The 19,688-nt window shown below is 43.0% G+C and overlaps 1 protein-coding gene across 2 annotated transcripts in view; it reads left to right on the forward strand.

Moving 5' to 3' along the window:
• The window catches only part of Armh3 (armadillo like helical domain containing 3), a 169,785-nt gene that overhangs the window by 56,092 nt on the left and 94,005 nt on the right, over positions 1-19,688 (forward strand). For both annotated transcript variants that reach the window (XM_005063514.4, XM_040743729.1), the window contains 5 exons: positions 1,505-1,563; positions 4,870-4,935; positions 6,103-6,172; positions 7,233-7,293; positions 14,263-14,351. In XM_005063514.4, coding sequence (XP_005063571.1) covers positions 1,505-1,563; positions 4,870-4,935; positions 6,103-6,172; positions 7,233-7,293; positions 14,263-14,351 — 345 coding nt within the window. The remainder of the gene's footprint in view (positions 1-1,504; positions 1,564-4,869; positions 4,936-6,102; positions 6,173-7,232; positions 7,294-14,262; positions 14,352-19,688) is intronic.

The raw sequence follows: 19,688 nt of genomic DNA on the forward strand, positions 1-19,688 counted from the left end.
TAGCTCTAACAATTATATAAGCATCTGTTCTGGTCACTTCAGGTTCATAAATACAAAGCCCAAATTACAGATTAATTAATAGTCAGTATGGGTGGTCACAGTGTATATAGACTGCAATACATCTTTGCCAGTAGACAGTCTAACTATGGCAAGGGCAAGGTTAGATATGCTGAATAGTTAACTTCAAAAAAGGCTGTTCTGTGGTTTCATTTGTCCATCCCTTCTCCTTCTCCTGTCTTTTTTTTTTTTTTTTTTTTGGTTTTTCGAGACAGGGTTTCTCTGTGGCCTGCCTCTGCCTCCTGAGTGCTGGGATTAAAGGCGTGCGCCACTATAACTGGCTCTAAGATACCATTTTCCCCAATGTATGTGTCAATTGACATCTATAAAATGCTTTCCTTTCGGTTCATTTATTCGTGTGTGTGTGTGTGTGTGTGTGTGTGTGTGTGTGTGTATGTATTGTGTGTGAGTTGCATGAGTGTGCTAAAGAGGGTGTCAGATTCTTTGGAGGCAGAATTACACTCAGTCGTGAACTGCCTTATGTATGTGTGGAAACTGGACTTCTGTCCTCTGGAAGAGCACTCTTTAGCCACTGAGCTGTCTGTATGTTGTAAAGCATAATAAAATAAGTAGTATAGTAATAAAGTAAATGTGAACCTACTACTTAATTTTAAAAAGCAGATGTTGTTAGGTTGCTGAAGCTGCTTCCTCTGTCATTCCTTCCCATTCACGTTCTGAAATTTTATGTTTTCATCCCCTTGTTTTGTTCTCCTTTTAAAAATCCTTAGTACTTGTGTCTTTGGTACTGTTACCTTAAAGAGAAATCTGCTTTCTCTTTAAAATAGGCACTAGGCTGGTGTTGTTTAGTAGTAGAGCTCTTGCTTGCTGCCATGTAAGGCTCTGGGTTCAACTGGAAGAAAAGGCATGGGCATGATAATATGATTACAAGGGTGACATCTTGGTCAAATATTTTACAGGCTACCAGTATAAAGGAAAATTTTTTACTGGGAGAATTCCTTTGCCTAGGAGGGAAGCAAGACATAATTTAGAACCACCTTGATTTTGATTCGTGAGTGTGTGTTTCATCTATATACAGATGCAGAGTGTGTGTGTGTGTGTGTGTGTGTGTGTGTGTGTGTGTGTGTGTGTGTGTGTGTGTGTGTGCAACTTTGGGTGCCATTCCTTGGACGGTATCCACTTTTTTTTTTGAGACAGTTTTCTCACTGGCTTAGAACTCACCAAGTAGGTAAAGCTGACGGACCAGTGAGCTTCAGGGATCCTTTTTCTCTGTCTTCCCAGAGCTGGGAGTACAAGTGTGTATCACAGGCTTTTTACATAAAATTGAAGTTCCCATGCTTGTACAGCAAGTGATTTACTGACTGAACTATTTCCATAGCCCTTCATTCACGACTTTCGTGGGATGCTCCTCTTTGTAATGTACATTTTTGTTCTCTGTTGATACGTGATTTGGATTTGAATAGAGAAGACTTTACTTTTTTCTTTACAGATGAACACAGGCTTCACAGTGGCAAACTCTGTCTGATTATCCTTACATGTATTGCAGAGGTAGGTCTTACTGTGAACTTTGGGTGTAAGTTGGTTTCTTCCTCTTTTCCTGCCCACCCGCCCTTGTTTCTTGACTTGAGGTTCTTTGTGTTGTCCGTCTCCTTCCTCTAGCATGTGAGCTTAGGTAGCAAGGCCCTTGCTTTCATCACTACTGTGTTCTCACTATCTGGTGCACAGGAGAGACTCGGTTAGCATTATTAGATGAATTAGTAATGAACTTTGAGGTGCTGGGAGATGTTGCTGTTGGGAGAGTGCTTGCCTCACATTTATGAAGCCCTGGCTTTCATTACCAACCCCACTAAACACCTGACCTGGCACAGCACTCTGGAGGCAGAGATAGGAAGATTAGAGTTTCAAGTCTTTTCCTTGGCTATACTAGTGAGTTTGAGGCCAGCGCGGGAATACACAAGGCCCTGTTTCAAACGAAACAAAACTGATATAGTAACTATGGTAGTTGAGAATTGGACAGATGGTTCTGGCTTGGTTCTCCAAGCAACCCCCCCTTTTTAAAGATGGAGGGTCTGTTATAGTCCAGGCTGCCCTTGAACTTCTTGTGTAGTTGTGGATAACCTTGAACTTCTGATCCTTTTGTGTCTGAGTGATGGAATCACAGACATGCAGTGTTCCACCATCCTGGTTTTATGTGGTGCTGGGATTGAACCTGGGGCTTGATGCATGTTAGGCAACACTGTGCCAAGTGAGCTACATTCCCATCTGCATTCTGGCCCTGAACAGTTCTAGCCAAAAGATTTAAAACTTCCTAGAAAACCAATCCTTTCCCTTTGGAGATGCCCAGGTTGTGTCTTTTGTATTTAGTAAACTCAAAAAGTAGCTAAAGTATCTTGGGTGTAGAGGAGTAGGAGAGAAACAGGAGAATGGTTGCGTTTCTGTGGTGAACAAGAACTGACAGAAGAGGAGGTGTGTGTGAGTTACTTTTCTCATCTCTATGACCAAATTCCGGATAAGTAGCAATTTACTTGTAGGTGAGATTGCTCAGCAGGTAAAGGCGCCTGCAACCAAGCCCAATGACGAGTTTGATTCCTGGGGACCACATAATGGAAGGAGAAAGCTGACTAAACTGACTGACTTTTTTTTTTCTGACAGCGTTTCTCTGTGTAACCAAGCTGGCTGTCCTGGAACTCACTCTGTAGACCAGGCTGGCCTCAAACTCAGATCTACCTGTCTCTGTCCTGAGTGCTGGGATTAAAGGTGTGCACCACCACCATCAGTCTGGGCCACCACTACCTGGTGCTGACTGACTCTTTTAAGCTGTTCTCTGACCTACACACACACACACACACACACACACACACACACACACACACTAACGCACACCCCATGTAATATTTTAAAAAAAGACATGGCTATGGGAGCGTGACTGTGGGAGTCTGCAGCATCCTTTTCATGGTGTGTCTGCGGTCTGGAAGCAGGGAGAGACCAATGCTGGTGCTTACACTCCCTCCTCCTCTTCTTTTGTTCACACTGAGCCCTTAGCCATGGGGTAGTACATTTAGAATGATTCTTCCATCCCTTAGTGTCATCTCTTGGAAGACACCTTGTAGACTTACCTAGAGGATGTCTAATTGGTGATTTGAGAACAGTCAGGTTGTCAGTGACTGTTGGGAAGATGCTTCTTCATGAGTAGGCTCTTTTGGCTGGATTAACTAGTGGTGACACCTAAGTGTGATGGAACTCAAGCTAGCTTAGGGCTAACTTTATAACGTCTGCCTCTCCTGTCAGAACTCATTTTCCTCACCTTTGTGTTTTAAGAAAATAGCCAAGGTAGTTAGTTCACAGGGTGTGGTGGTCTCTCACATTTTTCCTTTCTGTGTTCTCTGTGGGAAGATGAACTCTTTTCACAAGGCTAGGGGATGGTGGTTCCAGAAGAGCTGCTTATTAACAGTAGGCTAGTATAATTGCCTTTCAAAAATGTTTCAAAGAAAATCTTTAAAGGACTTGTTTTTCACATATTGTAACAGTTCCTAGTAATTGGAGTCTGTAGGCATGTCAGATCTCAGGAAGGTGTTGGGGAAGAGCCAAGGGATGTTTATTTCCAATCTGCCGTGAGAAGAGTTTGATTTTTCCATCAGTTTTTAAAGACAGGGAGAGACCGGGTCTTGTCTGCTCTGTGCTGCCAGGATAGCAGTTCCTTCCTGCTGTGCTGAACTCATTCCCAGCAGAGCACAGACCTGCCTTATTCCTAGAGCTCCATGTGGTGCCTGCACATGCGTCCTCCTGCCCTTATGAGAGCCTCCAAGCTGTCACAAACACAGCTGACTCGTTGGGCAGATGGGAAGGAAGAGAGAATAGGAAAAACAAATTCCTTTCATCATTTGTCTCAAGTCTCTGGATTTTAATTTTTATTGTATTTAATTTTCTCAGAGATCTTTGACAGTTAAAGACATACTGGAAAATTATACTCAATTTCATGACTTAAGTAATGGATTAATGTAAAGGCTCTAGGCTTATCACATTAGCTCTCCAACTGATCCTGAAAGTAATTTATAAAGGCCCAAGGATTTGGACTGAGAATGTAATTCAATTGGCAAAGCACTTACTTAGCATGGCCAAATCTGGGGTTCAGTCTCCTTCTCTGTGTAAACTCATATGCCTATAATCTCAGCACTCAGAGGCAGAGGTGAAGGCAGGAGGAGCAGAAGTTCAAGACTGTTCTTAGCTTCAGAGGGACTTAGAGGCCAGCCTAGGCTAGAGACCTTGTTTTGGGCTTGTGGGGAGGAGAGAGGGAGGATTTTGTCAAATGCATGCATTCATGTCTGCCTGCTTGCCTGCCTGCCTTTATTCCTTTCTTTGTTTCTCCCTTCTTCCCCACCCATTTTCTCTGTCTTTTAAAAATATGTATTGATTTATTTGTGTGTGTGTGTGTGTCGCATGCATGTTCGCGCACACGCACCCATATGTGTGTTCTTGTGTGTCTCAGCTTGCATATGGAGCCCAGCGGACAACCATGTGGGTTGCAGGGATCAGTTTCTACCATGTGGGTTTCATGGATCAAACTCAGTTAGTTCATCAGGCTTGGTGGTAAATGTCTTTATCCACTGACCATCTCACCGGCCCCCGTCCTTCTGTCTTTCTCGCTCTTTCTATCCTTATTGTATTTCTGTCTTTCCACAGGGTCTCATGCATCTTAGATTGGGATTACATTGGCTGTATAGTTCAAGATGATCTTAAATTTCTCACCCTCCTGTCTCCCTCCCTCCAATGCTGACTATTAGAGGCATGTGCTGTCATGCCCAGTTGAGTGTCTTAAACACAGTTCTCACATCTTAACTCTTCTATTTTTATTAGGATCAGTATGCCAATGCATTTTTACATGATGACAACATGAATTTTCGAGTAAACTTACATAGAATGGTAGGTGTGACTTACTTTTACTTCTTGTTTTTAATAGACAAGTGTTTGTGTATTGGCTGAGTTAGGATGAAATTGATTCTTTACAGAACAAATGTAGCTGGGTAATTGTGCCTAGAGGGCTCAGGGCATGATTGCTTGTCAGCAGACCCATGTCTGTCCTTGGGGTGCTTATTTGTCATAAAGCTATTTCTTGCTCAGCTGACGATAGAAAGATCTACAACTAGCTGGGCTTGGTGGTGCACACCTTTAATCCCAGCACTCGGGAGGCAGAGGCAGGCAGATCTCTGTGAGTTCAAGACCAGCCTGGTCTACAGAGCTCATTATGGATGGTTGTGAGCCACCTTGTGGGTGCTGGGAATTGAACTCAGGACCTCTGGAAGAGCAGTTAGTGCTCTTAACCTCTAAGCCATCTCTCCAGCTCCCCTGTTCTTTTTTTTTAATTGTTTTTTATTATTATAGAAGAGTACCAGTGTTCCTTCTTTGTTAACAATGCTATGTGTGCAGTTTAGATAAAGTTCAAGTGACATTTGTCCTGTTGTAGGGTACCAGTGCCCTTTAGGACAGACTGTTTATTTATTGTCTTGCTGTCAATTGTATGTATGTATGTATTGGTTTTACAAAACAGGGTTTCTTTGTGTAGCCCTGGTTGCCCTGAAATTCACTCTGTAGACCAGGCTGGCCTTGAACTCACAGAGATTCACCTGCCTCTGCCTCCTGACTACTGGGATCAATGCTGTATGCCACCACACTGGCTTATTTATTTATTTTATATGCATTGGTGTTTTGCCTGCATGTGTGTCTGTGTGAGGGTGTCAGATTCCCTGGAATTGTAGTTACAGACAGTTGTGAACTGGCATGTGGGTGCTGGGAATTGAACCTGGGTCTTCTGGAAGAGCATCAAGTGCGCTTAAGAACTGAGCCATCTCTCCAGCCACTGTAAATTGTATTTTTGTCACAGGCCTTCCTCGATAACTCAGAAGCACTCCCCTGCCCTTCCTCTGCTTGCACCCTCCACCCCCACACACACTAGAAAGAGTGAGACAAGGTAGACTCTGCTGAGTAAATCTCTGTAGTAGAGGTTGCATTTGCATGAGAAACACGATAAACCACTGGATTTCAGTTCAAGTGTTTGCTAATTCCCTTTCTTCTCTGTGTGTGGTTTTGAAGCCTATGAGACACAGGAAGAAGGCGGCTGACAAGAACCTTCCTTGCCGTCCCTTGGTGTGTGCAGTCCTGGGTGAGTGAGTATCATCAGAGGGCATTTTTCTGAGACATTGATGCTTATCATGAGAAAGGTTTTGGGTGCTGTGCTTTTCCTCAGCATAGTTACAGAAGAAGTTTTGTGTACTCTGCAAACCAAACCCAATGACTATAGCGCTCCATGAAAGGATGCCCTGCTCAAAAAAACCAAACCAAAACAAAAAAACCAAACACCAAAAACCAAAAAAACACCTTTCCTGGGACAGAAGTGAGTATGACTTACTTGTCACCAAAATTTCAAATTCTTACTTCTGCATTGATGTGTCAAAAGGTCAGGAGGTTTAGAATTTGAGATCCAGACATGGGAAACTTCCCTTGAATAAATGTAGTTGAGATGGGACTGACAAAGCTGATATCATTCTGTCTGTCCAAAAATATGCATTTTCTTAGAGGAATTAGTGAAACTCTTCATCACGGGATGTTCAGCCTCAGTTCCTGAATCTACCTGATTTAGGAACAGTAATGAAGACCATACAGTAAGCTCTGTTGACCAAGAACGCCACAGATCGTCCCAGTCAGGCTGTCAAACAGCATGATGGGGAGCCGGGGCAGACTTACAGAGCTTCATAGCCGAGCCTGCTCGTGGGAGTGGATCCCAGACTTTCATCTTTGCTTGTCTCATTGGCCTACTCTCAGATTTCCCTCCAGCCGTTTGTATTTGTGCTGTGGTATAAGATATCTGTACAATGAAATTTCCCTTGCATGTACATTTATTGTCGGGTCCTTCTAGAAGTAGGGGAGTGAGGTGTTTAGCTTGTTAACTTACTGGAGAGCGAATCACTTTGCTGAAACTTAGTGCATGAAGCATTTTACTTGTTAATATCCAAATGACAAGTGTTAAAAAAATGCCATAGAAAATAAATGGGATTCATGCAGATAGATGATCGCAGGGATGTCACTCAGTGTGAAAGGTGGAGGATGCCATTCCTTGTGAGTACAAGGCACACACAGCTTTGAGAAGCTTTTCTTCCCCCAACTCAAGCAATAAGAGTGACTTTCATTGTGACTGATGTCATTTTTCTCCATTCCACTTTTAGACCTGATGGTGGAGTTCATTGTGACACACATGATGAAGGAGTTCCCTATGGACCTCTATGTGTAAGTGCCATGGCTCTTTTTTATGTGTATATCTATTGTGAAGAATAAAGTGATAAAAATATATGGTCTGTTTTACTTCAAGAAAAACACATTGGTCTGAAAGATGGCTCAGTGGTTAAGACTGCGTAGTGCCTTTTCAGAGGACCTCAGTTCAGTTCCCTGCATCCATGTGGTGGTTCATACGACCTATCATTCTAGTTCCCTGTATCCATGTGGTGGTTCATAACGATCTGTCATTCTAGTTCTGGGTTTTCTGACACTTCTAGTTTCTGTGGGAACCCATACTCATGTGATTGAAAATAAAACAAATCTTTTAAGAAAATCAAGAGTCTTTAAAAAATGAAAAAAGGGAAACATTTATGTGTGAAGAAATATCAGGAACCATGGTGTTAGTCTTTTTAGGAGGGGAAAAGTACAAACTGCAATTTGGGTTTTGCATATCTCTTCATTATCACTTTATTTATTTATTTATTTATTTATTTATTTATTTATTTATTTGCTGTTTGGTTGGTTGGTTGGTTTTTTGAGGCAGGGTTTCTCTGTGTAGCCCGATTGTCCTGGAACTTGTTCTTGCAGACCAGGCTAAACTCGAACTCATGGAGATCTGTCTGCCTCTGCTTCTGGAATGCTGGGATCAAAGGTGTGCTGCACTGCCGCCCAGCTTCCTTGTCCCTTTTAAGCTCACTGCATGGAGATCTGGGTAGATTCCCTGAAGCAGATCACAGGGGACTGTTTTCATGCATGGCATGGCTATGCATGTCATTTTCTCTGGTGCTAGCATCAAAGCAGTCATTAATATTTAGGGGATAGGTAGGGATCAAAAGGAGACCTTTTGATCAGTTCTTAGAACATATTGTCTTAATAACCTAGACCCCTACTAGGGAGCAGACCGCGTCCCCAGGGGCATGAACACCTAAGGAAATCCCACCATCCGTCCATCACAGTTGTTTACTGGAGATGTGAGAGGCTACTGCACGTCATGGTGTTTTCTTGAGCTTTAGGCCATTCAATTTCCTGTTTCCCTGCTGCTTTTGCTCTCTTGTTTTCAGCACTTTTGAACAGCGTGTCACATTAATGTCATTCCAGATGTGTGTATTTTCTTTCTTCAGAAGCATCTCAGGATGGGCTGAAATGTGAAGTTAGATATTGGGGGTGGGAGCTTAGAGAGCAGAGGAGCAGCCAGGCACGAGAGCTCTAACTGCTCTGAAATCTCAGACTGAGAGGATGACATCCTGTCTACTCCCATCCTTATCACTTCCTGTCTTCTCCCCATGTTGTCACTTCCTATCTCTTCTCTGTACAGACCTCCAGACCTCTATGATTAACTAGTGGCTAGCTCTGCCCTCTGATCTCCAGGCAAGCTTTATTTGTCAGAACACAGACACAAACAAAATACAACAACAGGCACATTGGTGCAGGCCTGTGATCCTTGCACTTGGGCATGGAGGCAGAAGGATTAAAAGTTCAAGGTCATTTGTAGCTGCATAGCATTTTGAAGTGAAGCTGAGTTATTTGAGACCTTGTACACACACACACACACACACACACACACACACACACGCATGCACTCATGCGTGCACACACACGCACACACCCTCAGCTCAAGTCAAGTCTGACAACAGAATTAGCACCTTCACTTTTCCTTCTGAAAGTGCCATTGGTATGCTAACTTGGCATACATTATCCCACTGTCAGGGATGTAGATATGTACAGGACTTTACAGACCAGACCACCAGCTTTTCAGATTGCTTACAGACTGTATGTCTTTGTTTCCTGGGTCTAGTATAATAATATAAATTTTACCTTTGGGTTAATAAGTTACAGTTTGCCATACTTTTTGGATTTTTAGAAGTGTGGTGCTTGATTTTAATTCAAAGATCAATGAAATTACTTTTCATACTACTTAGCAGGTGAATTTCTGTTTATTTTAGATAGTCTGTGAACACCAGTAACTTAGGGATTAGATATGGTTTTGCTATAAACTTTCTGAATTGTTTCCTTCTGTTCTTTCCTCCTTCATTTGTTTTTTTTTTGTTTGTTTTTTTTTGTTTTTTTTTGTTTTTGTTTTTACGAGACAGGGTTTCTCTGTATTGTTTTGGAGGCTATCGGTCCAGCCCAGCCTCGAACTCACAGAGATCCGCCTGCCTTCATTTGTTTTTGAATTGCATTTATTATTACTATTTTTATTTTCATGAGACAGAATTTTACTATATAGCTCTGACTGTCCTGGAACACACTCTGTAGACGAGGCTGGCTTCAAACTCACAGAGATATATCCATCTGTCTCTGCCTCCTGAGTGCTGGGATTTAAGGAATGGGTCACGCCCAGGTGTGTGTGAGTGTGAGAGTGTGTGTGTGTATGTGCATGCGTGCACATGTGCTACATCAAGGTTGGTGGATTCAGTTGGTGCCTTCTACCATGTAGCTCCCTGTCAGGCTTAGTGGCAAGTGCTTATAATACCCTCTGAGCATCTCTCCAGCCCCTGCCATATTTTTTAAAGACTTATTTATTTATTTTACATATATGAGTGTTCTGTCTGCATGTACATCTTTATGCCAGAAGAGGGCATCAGATCCCACTATAGATGGTTGTGAGTCACTCTGTGGTTGCTGGGAATTGAACTCAGGACCTTTGGTAGAGCAGCCAGTGTTCTTAACCACTGAGCCATCTCTCCAGCCTCTCCCCTGCCATATTATTAATCTGGGTTATTGTTTTGAGACAGAGTCTTACTGTTTAGCTCAAGCTAACCTGGAACTTGCTATGCAAACTAGGCTAGCCTCAAATTTGCGATTCTCCTGCTTCAGCCTTCAAGTACTGGGGTATCAGGTGTGTATCACCATTCCTAGTATGTCCTATTTTAAAATATGCTATTTAGCTGGGCTGTGGTGGTGTGTACCGTAACACCTCAGCACTTGGGAGACAGAGGCAAACAGATCTCTGAGTTTGAGGTCAGCTTGGTCTGCAGAGTGACTATCTTTTACAATTTCTTTTCTCCATTTTGTTTGTTTTTGAGGTGGGTCTCATGTAGCCCAGAATGGCCTTGAACACCTATGTCAATAAGAATGACTTTAACTTCTTACCCTTCTGCTGTTACAAGTATACTCTGTCATGCTAGACCAAAATCTCTCTCAATCTCCTCTCTCTCTCTCTCTCTCTCTCTCTCTCTCTCTCTCTCTCTCTCTCTCTCTCTCTCTCTCTCTCTCTCTCATATTTGTTTTCTGATATATTTGTGTGTGGTGGGGGGTCAGAGGACAAGTTTTAGCATTCACTTCCTTTTACCATGTGGATCCTGGGGATCAAACTTAGGTTCTTGGACTTGGTGGCAGGCATCTTTTCCTGCTGAACTGTCCTGCTGGCCAAGCCTCAGTTCTTCACCCCAGTTTCATTATAGGTTGTTGAATATGGCAGTTAGCTTTCTCCAAAGCAAGTAATCCAACAGAGAAAGGGATGTAGAGCTCGGTGTGGGAGATGCAGCGCCTGTCATGGCGGGTTACCAAGTCTTCCGCATCTCTCTTGGTCACATGGATACAATGTGGGAGGAATTATGCAGGAGTGCTATTGTTTGATTGTGTCGCTTCCAAATCATATTTTGGAAACTCCAGTGCAGCAGTGTGGGGATGAGGTAGAGATCATGAGGGCGCCTCTTCCTGAGTGGGTCATTGTCAGCTGAAGAAGGGCTGGGTGCTGTGAGCTGGCTTGCACCTTCTCTTCCTTCCCACCGTCAGCCCTCTGTGTGTGTTTGTGTGTACAAGTGTGTGCAAGCCATTGTCCTTGTTCCTTCTGTCTTTCACTATGAACGATGCCTGCAAGACTCTCCTTCCTAGATGCTAGCGCCTCGATATTGGACTTTCCAAGGAACAAATCTCCTTGTAAATTATTTCATCTGAGACAGGATGTGAGTTCAAGGAGGCTAGGATTCCAGGAGCCATGTTCAGACAGTATCATAGCTGCGTGGCAATGAGCTCGATGAGCAGCGTTCTGACTCATTCCTCCTGATCTCAAGGTTGTACTCTCAGCTCCTTTTTTTTTTGTGTGTGTGTGTGATAAGGAACAAAGGAAAGGTGTGTGTGTGTGTGTGTGTGTGTGTGTGTGTGTGTGTGTGTGTGTGTGTGTGTGTGTGTCCAGGTTGGCAGGACCTCAGGGGAGGTTCCATTTGATCTAGTCCATAAAAGAAACATTAGGTGTTTTCTATGTGGATGAGTAAAAAGGGGATCAGGATGAATATTTCAGGATTTTAGCAGCTTCAAAATGTGTTGTATTTGGAAAATATATAATTCTGGAGTTAGAGAATTGGGTATATAGAGGAAGGGTAAGAATAGAGAGAAAGATTATGAGAGAGTGTAGATGGTAGGAGAGCTGAAGGCAGGAATAATTTGATAGGAAGTTTACAACTGTAGAGTTAGAAGTATACACCTGTCCACTCAACCCTTCACCTGCTTACTGTGGATGTTGTACACGCCCCATCCCTAACCTGTGGTTCTAACTTTGTCTGGAACATTTTCGGAACTGCTTTCTTCTCCTCTTGCTCCCTGGTTGACTGTGCTGAGGTTATAGAAGATGGTGAAGATGAAGAGAAGAAGGCTAGGCAGAAGGTTCCACCTTCAGGCTGAATTCACCAAGCTGGTATCCATGGATATGTTCCAGATTTTCCTTCCCCCACTTCCATTTCCTTTTCCAGTTTTGGTATTTGGAGCATCAAGTCCTTTTTAGGTGAACTTATCTGCTCCCAGCTGGGCAGCAGGCCAGGCTGCTGCTCTCCCTTCTCAGTACGTACAGCCTCTCAGCAGCATGTAGCACAAAGAGGGATTGAAACAAAACGAATTCCTACCATTTCAGATAAGTTTATAATCCTCATGGTGAAGTATGAAGAAAGATGGAGTACAGAAAGACTTAGCACCCAGAGCAGAATCTGGGTCAGAAGTGACAGGTTCTTTTCTGTGTCTGAGTGCGGTAGGGAAGGCAGTGACAGGAGGAGCGCTTCTGCAAGGGAAAGGAATCTTGCCGGGAGCCGTATGCGCTAGAAGAAAGCCCAGCATAGCTTCCGCTCTTGCTGTCTCAATTCTTGTTGCTGTCCCTGTTGTTACCACAGAGTTTGAGGCTGAGGAGAAATGAGTTCAGGAAAATAAATCTTAATCCAGGTTGGCCTCAAACTGTCCAATCTCCTGCCTAAGCTTCTTGAGTGCTGGGATCATGAGTGTTTTACCCCTCTTGGCACCTGCTGCTTGTTAAGTTATCATTATGCTTGGTAAATAGTCTGAGTCATTGTGAACACAAGGCTAACAGGGCACCTGTTAGGTAGCAGTGAGACAGCAAGAGAGCCTTTTTGGAGTGTTGTGTATAGCCTTTCAGTAAGGGGCTCAAGGGGGTGTAGGAAGCCTCACAGCAGCCGATGTTTGCTTGCTCAGGCTCAGCGCATGTGAGAGGCGCTGGCATGCAGTCATGACCATAATGCACGTGAATGGTTCCATGCAGCATCATCCAGCCATCCTTGTTGGGGGCAGCAACTTTAGCAGCTAGAACCTAGTCACTGTCAGTTTTATGGAGATATTGATAGACGCTTTTATAGATTGGCTAAGGCAAATCATGGCTCAATTGAGGCTATCATTTAACAGATTGTTGTGGAATATTTGTTTAACTAGGCAAAGATGTGTTACATTTGTTTATGCTGCATTTGTTTAACTATATAAAGATGTGTTGTATTTGCATTAATTAAATAAAATTAACCTGAGCTAGAGATGGGTTTAGCAGCTAGTTGACAGGCAGTAACAGGGAGGTGTGGAAGGAGAGCGGTTTCCTGGACTCCAGTAAAGAGAGAGAGTTTAGCCAGTTGCTACTCTAACTCTCTGAGCTTTCAGGTTTTCACCCTAGTCCTTTATTAGAACAATAGAGATTTAGTTAAAACTATCTTTAGTGGCTGCAACAGAGTCATTGTCTGGGGGAGCAGAATTCCCCCCAGGCGACAGCCTGAGTGGCAGGGCTTCCAGCAACTTCAAGGGCAGCCACTGTGATTAAAGGTGAAACAACTACATCAAATGAGATCATGTCACCATTTCTAAAAAAATAAGGAAATGAAGCCAGGCAGTGGTGGCATACACCTGTAATCCCAACACTCATGAGGCAGGTGGATCTCTGTGAGTTTGAGGTCAGTCTGGTCTACAAATCTAGTTCCAGGACAACCCAGGGATGTTATACACACACACACACACACACACACACACACACAAAAGAAAAGAAGGAAATGATTTGGAAACTGGGAAGAATGGTTTATTTGGAATTTGTATCACTTGGTAGGCAGTCTCAGTATAGGTTAGATTATCTTTTTTGTAGGATTGATGTATGTGTTACTTTATATTTCTCTGTGATTGCTAACTATTTTATGTGAGTATGTATGTGTTACAGTGAAATAATGAAAATCAGACAATTTTAGGGAGTTGCTTCTCCTATTTTGTTGAGGCAGAATCTCTCTTGTTTCTACCATACTGTGAACTTCAGGCTTTCTGTCTTCATCTCATAGCAACTTGCTGTAGGAGTGTTGAGATTACAGATGTGTGACATTGTGTCCATGCTTCTTTTCATGGATTCAGGGATGGAATGTGGTTACCAGGCCTGTGTGGAAAGTGGCAATTTGCCACAATGCCCAGACTCATGCTATGCTTGCTGTCACTGTATCTTTCCTCTCTGGAAGGAAGGATACTCAAGGGAAAGAGCCATGGTGCCTCATTGTAGACCTCTGAGTGCTTGTAGCCCCATGGGTAGCACAAATTGTCGAGGAGGGTTGGGGGGAGAGTGGGGTTTTGAGAGACAGACTAGAAAATTTGACAGGATTATCTGTTTTTTTGTTTGTTTTTTGTATGTGTATGTATTTGCCTTCAGGCTTAGTGACCCTAGCAAAGCTGCCTCCCTAAAGGAAAAGTACTGGTGAGCTGTCAGGACTTGAGGCTCAGTGGTGTTTTCTTTTTTTATTGCAGGCGGTGTGTCCAGGTTGTGCATAAACTGCTGTGTTACCAGAAGAAGTGTAGAGTTCGCCTGCACTATACCTGGCGGGAGCTCTGGTCAGGTAATGCTGCTCCTTGACTTGTTCTCTCCCTTTGTGCTTCGGATGAGCGCCGAGGCTTGTGCCCAGACTGTTACCAGTCTTTTATTCTTGCAGTTCGTTAGAATGATTCTATTTCCACTTACATTCTTTATTTTTAACATTTCAGTCTTGTTTGAATCTAGACTTGAGCATGCTATATGGTTCACTCTTTTCTGTTCCTTCTTGTTCTCTGTAATTTTTTTTTTTGTCAGCCTTTTGAAACAAATGATGGTTTCTTGAGTTCCAGGGCTAATGGTGTAGCTTGGTAATAATTACCTAGCAAGCATAAGACTTTGGATCTGATCTCTAGCACTGAGGAAGGAGGAAAACAGTCACAGAAGAGGATATAATTTGTTAGCCAGGCATAATGGTACAAACCTCATAATCCCAGCATTAGAGGGAGAAGCAAGTAGATCTTAGTGAGTGCAAGACCAGCCTGGGATACATAGTGATGTGTAGTAAGGCCCTGTCTTAAAAAACAAAACCAACCAAACAAAAATGTCTTGACTCTCAAAGATTCTGGCTTTGTGTAGCAAAGAGGAGGAATCAGTGTAAACTTGGATTCTTATCCACTTCCATTTGGTAGCAGCATATGGACTATAGGGACGCTGCTGTGTGTTTCCTTAAGATGAGTAATCTCAGGGAGAATGGCATGAGGATGGGGTGGGGATGGGGGCGGAGAGATGGGGGAACCCTGTTCTTTTGTTACATCTGGGTTATTACTGTTTACAGACTATGTAGATGGCACCACTCCCCCTGTGCCAGAGACAAAACAGAAAATTATAATGTTTACTTTTATCTTTATATCTATTTGGTAACCCAGTAAAGTCACTGCCACCCCTGCATGTGGGAAGTGTCTCTTCTCTAAGGGTACAATTAATGTTAGCTTGCCACCCTTTCTTTTGTGTGATGAAACTGGAGGTTTAGGGAAAGCAAAGATCTTGAGGCAGTTGTTTGCTGATAGGTCCTGTGGCTTTTGTGACCGGAGGCTATAATAGTTTTCTCCAGATGATTACAGATGAGTGGCTGCCCCACCCATGGGGTGTTCCTCTGCGTTCTGAATAGAAGAGAGTGTTAGTGTCAGGCAGGGCTTTGTAAGAAACAGGCCAGGAGCCCAGCCTCCTTCCATGGAGTTCATCTCCCTTGTTGTGACACATGGTTTCCTCCCGGCTTAATTTGGCTTTCTAAATTTAGTCCTCCATAATGGGAAGCAGAGATCTTTAATTAATGGATTAGCAAGTTTTTCAGCAGTTACTGCGTGTGATGTAAATGGGAGGGTAAGAGAGTCACACTGATGGGGCAACAGTGGCAATTTTAGTTGGAATTTTAGGAGAGAAGAGTAGTTATGAGAGTTTGAAATGGAGGCATGTCAGAAGGAACTGAAAGACAGTGAACTGACTGAAGTTAATTAAGTTATCTCTATGAGCATGCGTGCGTGCGTGCGTGTTGTTTGAGATTGGGTTTTATGTCCTTGAACTCAAGGCAGTCTTTCTGCCTCAGCCTCCCGAATGCTAGACTTAATAATAGGCATGTGCCACCCATACCTGTCAAGTTAGCTGACTATAATTCTTTTTTCATAGCAGAAAGTACTTGTATTGTTTTATATAGATAATATAATTATAGAGCTCCAAAAGCCTAGCATGTAAAAGAAAATGCAAAGCAGTGCAAATGTGTGTATTTGGTGCAGTTGTAGGATGCAGAACAATGCCCGTGGCTAGTATCTGCAGCCGAGATGATGCCACATGAAGGGTTTAGCAGTTCTGTGGCCTGGCCTCTTTCTCTCTGCCCCCTCAGTCCCGTGCTCTCACTCATTGTCCCGTGTCAGTGTGTGTTACACGGCTCTCTACTCTGCCTTGGTCTGTTTTCCTCAGGTCTCTCGGATCTCAGGCTTCCGATTGTTCTCCTACTTCCATTTCATATTTCCTGTCACCTTTTTATTTATTTATTCATTCTTTTATTTATTCAATTAGTTTCTCAAGACGGTATCTCTGTGTAGTCTGGGCTATCCTGAAACTTGCTTTGTAGACAAGGCTGGTCTTGAACTCAGAGATCTGTTGTTAATTCTGCCAGATGAGGGTAAAAACCATTACCCAAATTCTTGTAGTAGAATTAAGCAAGCTTTATTTTCCATCAGACAGGGCTGTCTCCCTAAAGTGGGATTTGAAAAACAGCATCAAACATAGGAGGTGGGATTTATAGCCCCCCCCCAACCTGTAAGACTAGGGGATTTCCAAGGGTTGGGTGAATTTTTGGTTATGTAAGAACTTGGCTGAACATCTCAAACTTTTTTGAGAGGGCATCTTATTTTATTAGGGTATAAGCTGTGAAACATGTCAAATTCCAGAAAATGGGTCAAGACCTGGTCAGATTTAAGTTTTGCAGAAAATAGGAATGAACTTATTTTGACTTTGTTAAAAGATGGCTTCCAATCTTTTAAGATGGAGTCAGGCTGGTCCATCATTGCCTGTCTCTGCCTCCCAAGTGCTGGCATTGCCCAAATATACAACTATACCTGGCAGACTCTTAGCATTTTGCCAGTCTAGTTAGTAACTTATGAAGAAAAGACAATTCTTTATCCTGTGTTGGTTGATTGGCCTCATGTCTTTGAGAACTTTTGTCATGATCAGCTCTGTGATCACTTGTTGTCTTAGTTCATATTCTGCGGTCCTCTGAATTAAGGGGAGGTGTGCAGGAGAAATCATTAGTGAGGCCCAGATGCCTGTTAGTTTCCTAAGGCGTAGATGTTTATGTCAGAGGCTTCTGCTATGTGAGGCTAGCTTCCTTTCTTTCTTTTGTAAAAGTCACACTCATCTGTTATTTATTATTGCTGCACATTACCCATGCTTGTGAAGATAAAAGAACAACTTACTGGAATCGGTTATCACTTTCCACCCCAAGGGACCCAGGGATAGAACTCAAGTTGTCAGGCTTGGTGGCAAGTGCCTTTACCCTCTGAGCCTCCTATAACTGTGGTTCTGTGTGTTCATACATGGAGGACACAGTGAGATGAGTAGCAGCAGGTGTTAAGGAAAGCTGCAAAATACAATCCTACATCCAGTGCAGTAGAGCCCATAATAATGTATAATATTGCATTCAGTGAGTACAAGTGTGGCTGTGTTGGATCCACCCACTCCTTGGCTGGCACTACCCCTCATATGTTGGAATGCCCATGTTTTCGTTCTCTCTTTGCCTTCTAGATTTATGGATTTGAGGGAGGTGTGTGAAACTCATCATGGCAAATATACCAATGTAGAAAATGCTTGCCCATATATGTGTTGTGAATTATAAATGAAACTTATTTATAAGTAAGAGTGTAAGGCACGTAAGGTTAGGCTGAACAGCCAGAAACCCTTACACTTATAGAAGACTCTCAGTTAGGGTCCTTCTGTGTTTGCAGTGTGGGTGTTCAGTGTCATTGTACTTCTTGAGTGCTGATTTTTATTTCTGGGATTGCTCTTTGTTTTGGGGGAAATTGTCAGAAGTCTCCAAAATTCCTGAAATGAATTCCCAAAAAAGTAGATGCTGGAGAGAAAAGACCAACTGTATTAGCTAGGAACTCAACCACACTTGGTACCTTTTCCTGCTTTCCATATCCAAGCCCTGACCCACTCCCTGCTGCCACCCATTTGTACAATGGCTGTTGCCATGGTATCTGAGTAGGAGGATGTCTGAGCTCATTTCAATTGGAATGTAGAAGAAGGAACAAGTCCTGTGTGTCTGCTTTGCCCTTTCTTTTTAGCAACCATCATCCCCCACCCCCAAGATGTAGAAAGTTTGGAAACTCTCTTCCGATCTGTCAATACCAGTCTCTGAACAAAAGCTTACCTGAAACTCATCTCTGATGAAGACAGAAAATGAAGTTTGGAGATCAAATCCTAGTGAGACAGTTCTTTATCTTTGAAACTAGAACGAAAGCAGAGCTCTGCATACCCAGAAATCATCCGTTTGTATATGCACATACTACATACAGTTTCAAGGAGTTCCTGAATCCTGTGAGACTCAGCCATGATCTCATATGGAAGAAAAAAAAATTACTGCCCTGACTTTACTTTCCATAACCTCTCAAGGAATTCTTTTCTGTCAGGATAGCCTATTGTCTAGGTAACCCCTCCCCCCATCATGCTGTATCCTCTGGGGACTTGAGCACCATCTTCTCTCTGAACTTTTTTTTTTAATGGACCTCACTTTGAAGTTCTGGCTTGCCTGGAACTCACAATGTAGACCTGGCTGGCCTGCAACTCACAGAAGGTTGCCTCTGCCTCCTGAGTTCTGGGATTAGAAGCACACACACAACACCCAGCCTTTCTCTGAACTTATTGAGATTCAAATAATATTCTTCACTGTTTCCAACTTTCTGCTTGTCCCTATGGTACTTTGAGCCATACATGCATTCATTCATTCGTTTGTTTGTTTGGAGTCTCGTGTATCCACTGTGTGTGTTCAGGGACCTGAACCTGAGTCCTCTGAAAGAACAAGCACTCTTAGCCACTGAGCCTGCACTACATGATTTTTAATAGGGACTTAGAAAACATTTGAATGAATAATGAATGAATGAATGAATGAATGAATGAATTCACAAATGACAGTGTAGACTTCAGCACCATGTTATTTCTACCTTAAAGGAACAGTAATAGTAATAGACCCTGTAATGTGGTTGCTGAGTGTCTCTGATGTGATGCCTCTTGTTATCTTTGGATAGGATCACCCTCTGACCTAAATTTATTTGAATCATTGAGGTGCAAAGGGAGTGCTGACTCTTCTAAGCCATTAACCAAAGAATAAGCAGAATGTTTAAAGAGAGGCCTGCAGTTGTTGGAAAGGGAGCGACTTGAACAGAGCCTCTTGGAGACAGCTTATTTTACTTCCATTGTAGGCAGAAGGGGCATTGGAAAAGCAGCTTGCATCTAAATATGTGGCTTCCACAGACTGAAAACATGGTTTAAAGGCAGATTTATGCCGGCACTTTCTCTTCAGCATCTGTTTGTAGATCAGTGTCCTTATCCCCCACTATGCCATGTCTCAGGATGGTAAGCCATTCATTGTTTGTATACCTATTGATTGGGGAAGGGAATGGAGATGCACAGGGTTAAGTAACCTACTAAGGACTATGGAGCCAGACACCAGTCATGGGTGGAACTTAGAGTCCCAACTTCTATGCTCAGATGTAGATTACTAGGCAACATTTGCTTCCCTGCAGGAAGTAAGGTCCCAGAGCCCCCAAGACAATCTGTTCAGCTTCACTGTGCTAAAGAGCATCCCAAGCATTTTCAGCTCTGTGAAAGGAATTGTACATGGCCTGACCTTTTAGATACCTACTGG

The sequence above is a fragment of the Mesocricetus auratus genome, unplaced genomic scaffold, assembly GCF_017639785.1.
Source record: "Mesocricetus auratus isolate SY011 unplaced genomic scaffold, BCM_Maur_2.0 Super-Scaffold_4256, whole genome shotgun sequence".
NCBI lineage: Eukaryota > Metazoa > Chordata > Mammalia > Rodentia > Cricetidae > Mesocricetus > Mesocricetus auratus.